Raw genomic sequence first — 3,959 nt, 5'->3', positions numbered from 1 at the left:
TTACTGCAGTCTAACACAATATTGACCAGCTGTTTGTAGATAGCCAGGATCCATAATGTAGAGAATTGTGATCTAAACTGATCTATAATTTTAGTGTAACTAATGGTGTAATTAAAAACATTTTTGGTAGTAACAAGCCTAAAACAGAAAAAAACACAATTAAGTAATTATGCCTTTCATTATACTTTTTGATTGAAATAATTGCATTTGTAGATGTTGTTGACTTTTAAAAAAGTGTACAGACACCCACTATTGTGGACTTAATTCTAATCTTTATGATTATCAAAACTCTCTTTTTAGCAACTTAATTGCTTCTATCAGTAATCGTACATGCGGAAGAGTACTGGACTGTGTTGTTTCTAAAACGATATGATAGATGAGAAAGTACAACCTGAATGTTAAGGCCTCTCCCCATGAAGTCTGTCTCAGGGCAGAGATAACGCTGTGTTCTATACCTACAGTACATTATGACAAAACAGGAGAATTTGAATTCTCCATTTTACAACACATTAAAGGCCTCGGACATGAAGCCCATTTAACATTTTTTAATACATAGCAATTCTGTTTTGGGCTATGTCGGTCAGATGTAAAATGTGATTATCTTTTATTAACATTGCTCTTCTTAACAGAATCTACTGAGCACATTTGCTCATAAAATAGCCTCTGCCTGCAAGAAGGTGAAGAGTGTGCTTCAGGTATTGAGTGGCTGATTACACATAACACTGAGTGGTATTCTTATTCCTTCTTTTCTCAAGCAGTACCATAACAGGCAGGGTAGACTGGTGTCATATTTTTCATTAAGTATTTACAGTATGAGATCTAAAGTTTTGAGCACAGTTTGCAAGCAGTGAAAGGCATAAAAACCCATTTATAATAAATCTTACCAACGACAAGATAAGCTTCTTATCTGTTGGAACAGTGTGTCTAAATCAAGAGGCCATGAATCGGAAACATACAGACTTCTAAAGTGACCAAATAATACAGCCAAAGTCCGTATTATCTTTTCTAAGAACAGAGAAATTGGTGTGCATTTATATTTTGCCTTCCAAATAATGTCTAGAAACATGATAAACATTACCTTGAAGATCCACTTTTCACAGTTTATTGCTCTGTACTCCGTTTCAGGAGGTTAAAAGACATCCCATGAGTAGCCAAGATGTTTTGTGAGTGTGAATGAATATTACAAAAATGAGCAGTCATCACTGACATTTACTCCTTGACAGTGAGGGTTTCCATTAGGAATATGTCATTTATCACATTCTCTCTACACAGATAAAATTCCCGTTGCACTTAATACCAAGAGAATAAATCTGACAGTTCTGCTTTACAATTCAGTTCTTGTGATGACAATCAGGATGGTCTCAGGAGTGGCTCTCACAAGTATAATCAATATCTGATGTTTAATGATAGCGTTCTAATTTTAACATGGCCCTGTCTGTATTAAGGAGCTATACGTTTTGCATTACATTAAAAGGATTCAAAAAGCCATGACCAAGATTATTTTGGACAGAGCCTTTCTGGGTTCCTGTATGTGTTCCATTTTGACCTGTACCCTTTCAGAATTCTGTAGGGAGTTACAAGATCTTGCATGTGACCTTTTTTGAAAAATGTCAGATGGCACAGCCAAAAATTACATGTGTTTGGTGTAATTTGGTGTAACAAAGTTTAAGTGGAACAGGTTTTCCAGCAGTGGGGATATTTCGCTTATTCCATTTGTTTTTACCAGTTCAACCCCAACTTCAAATATCTGGTCCGTGGTGGACTGTCCCACTCCATTCAAACTGTTAAATGATATTATTGAATGCTAGAGAAAGGAACATTTCATTTCATTTCATTTCTCATTCTTCTCCGCCTTCCTCAAAGATCTGCTCCTGCGACATGAAAACTCTTGCAGCCTCTACAGATGATCACTCCCAGTCCTGTTTTTACAGAACTTCAGAGGCAGAGACAATTGATTTCATACCTCAGTCCCCTTTTTATTTCATTTTCTCAGATCACCTTTAAACAGGCTGGAGTCCTTTTGTACAATTTTTAATTTGGGCACAATTTCTGCTCTCCCTAACTGCACGTACTTCAAGCACTCTTTCGTTTGATTAATGAGAATTTCTGGCTCAATTTGCATTTAAAATAAACCAAGATTTATTTACACTCATAATGGGCTTGGGGTGAGTCACTTGTTTAAGTGGCTAATTCATCAACCTTTCTCTACACAGTTTTGTGGGTCTTTTGTAAAATTGTAACATGTTCATTCTCACAGGCTTAAGCTTTCTTGCTCTAAGTTTAGTTTCAGACTGTTGACAGTCTTTTTTAATAAAAATTTTGAAGGTTTCAGACTTCAGAAAGAAGGCGCGAGTGAGTGTTGTATGAAAATGTGAAGGTCATTTTTTATGCTGCAAATCCAAGGGAAGAATACAGTATAAACTGAATCAGATTTAAGGTGTGTTACCTACTAATCTTCTGTTTTTGCTACTTCTAGGAGACTTTTGATGGGAAATCTCAAATAGAAAAAACAAAGGACCTAATAGGAGCTTAGGCCGAGAAGCAGGGCAACACAAACACCATGAACAACTCCACAGGGGCTAATGTGAATGAAACAGACTGCAAGGAGGTGAAAATTCCCAATGAGATATTTTTTGCCATCACAATGGTGAGCCTAACGGAGAACCTGCTGGTGGTGGTAGCCGTCATAAAGAACAAGAACCTTCACTCCCCCATGTACTGCTTCATCTGCAGCCTCGCTCTGTTCAACGTGCTTTCCAGCGTGTCCAAGGCCTTGGAGAACACCATGCTGGTGTTCACCGACGCGGGCCGCTTGGATTCTAGGGGGAAGATTGAAACGAAAACGGACGACGTGATGGACACTCTGCTTTGTATGTCCTTCACGGGATCTATTTTCAGCTTGTCAGCCATTGCTGTTGACCGGTACATTACCATTTTCCACGCCTTGAGGTACCACAACATAATGACCATGAAACGCGTAGCTGTCATCCTGGGAAGCATATGGACATTTTGTGCGGGGAGCGGCGTGGTCATGATCATCTTTTTCCGCGCTACTGTGATTATGACCTGCTTCATAGCGCTCTTTCTGGTGTCCCTTGTTTTAATTCTGATTTTGTACGTGCACATATTTCAGCTGGCCCGGACACATGTCTGGAAAATAGCGTCTCTGCCAGGAAATCGTGCCCGCCAGAAGAACAACATGAAGGGAGCCATCACACTGACAATTCTCTTCGGCGTTTTTATCATCTGTTGGTCGCCATTTTTCTTTCATCTTCTCATCTTAATGGTGTGCCCACTTAACCCCTACTGTGAATGCTACCGGTCCCTTTTCCAGGTCCATGTGATTCTGCTGATGTGTAACGCAGTGATCGACCCTGTCATTTATGCTTTCCGAAGCGCGGAGCTAAGAAATACACTAAGAAAAATGTTTTTTTGCTCAGGTACACGGGTATGTGGTGGCTATTTCTGAGCTTCTTTTTGAAATTTCTGCTTTGACTTTTAAGATAATGTAGCAAGATATGATATAATCTAATATAATGTGATAACATAATGGAACATGATACAGTACAGATAAGGGAAGTGTGGCTCCAGTTTTCTCTTTTAAAAAACTCAACATATTAGGCAAAGGGATCTTACATGTTTCGGCAACAGTTTTGACCTACAGAAAGAATAAAGTTAAAATAGAATTAGCATTGGTCTTCCATGACAGGTGTCTTCCCCAATTCTTGTCCCTGTAGGACTATGGGTTCCATAGTTCTGGAGTTTTTTCTAGTTTTCTTCAAATCATCCACAGCTTTTGGACTATGGTGAATATTTAAACTGGTCCAACAAAGATGTAATAAGACAGGCTCCTTCTGGCTTATGAACAGTAGTTAGCAAAATAGCCAATTACAGTAGATCATTTACCTTCACAAGATGCTTGGGTTTTTGTATAAACAGCTCACTTTATGAAAGCGTAT

At 38.6% G+C, this 3,959-nt stretch overlaps 1 protein-coding gene across 1 annotated transcript; it reads left to right on the top strand.

Moving 5' to 3' along the window:
• The first annotated feature begins 2,560 nt into the window (after positions 1-2,560).
• mc2r (melanocortin 2 receptor) lies at positions 2,561-3,469 on the top strand. Its single transcript, XM_006636096.2, has one exon. It carries the CDS (start codon positions 2,561-2,563, stop codon positions 3,467-3,469), a length of 909 nt encoding a protein of 302 aa, XP_006636159.2.
• The last annotated feature ends 490 nt before the right edge of the window (positions 3,470-3,959 follow it).

Source organism: Lepisosteus oculatus, chromosome 10 (assembly GCF_040954835.1).
Source record: "Lepisosteus oculatus isolate fLepOcu1 chromosome 10, fLepOcu1.hap2, whole genome shotgun sequence".
In the NCBI taxonomy this organism is placed as follows: Eukaryota; Metazoa; Chordata; class Actinopteri; order Semionotiformes; family Lepisosteidae; genus Lepisosteus; species Lepisosteus oculatus.
This window is presented reverse-complemented; position numbering and strand designations above follow the sequence as displayed.

Excerpts from the sequence above, each read along its gene's own strand:
- mc2r (XM_006636096.2), top strand. The coding sequence starts at position 2,561 with ATGAACAACTCCACAGGGGCTAATGTGAATGAAACAGACTGCAAGGAG.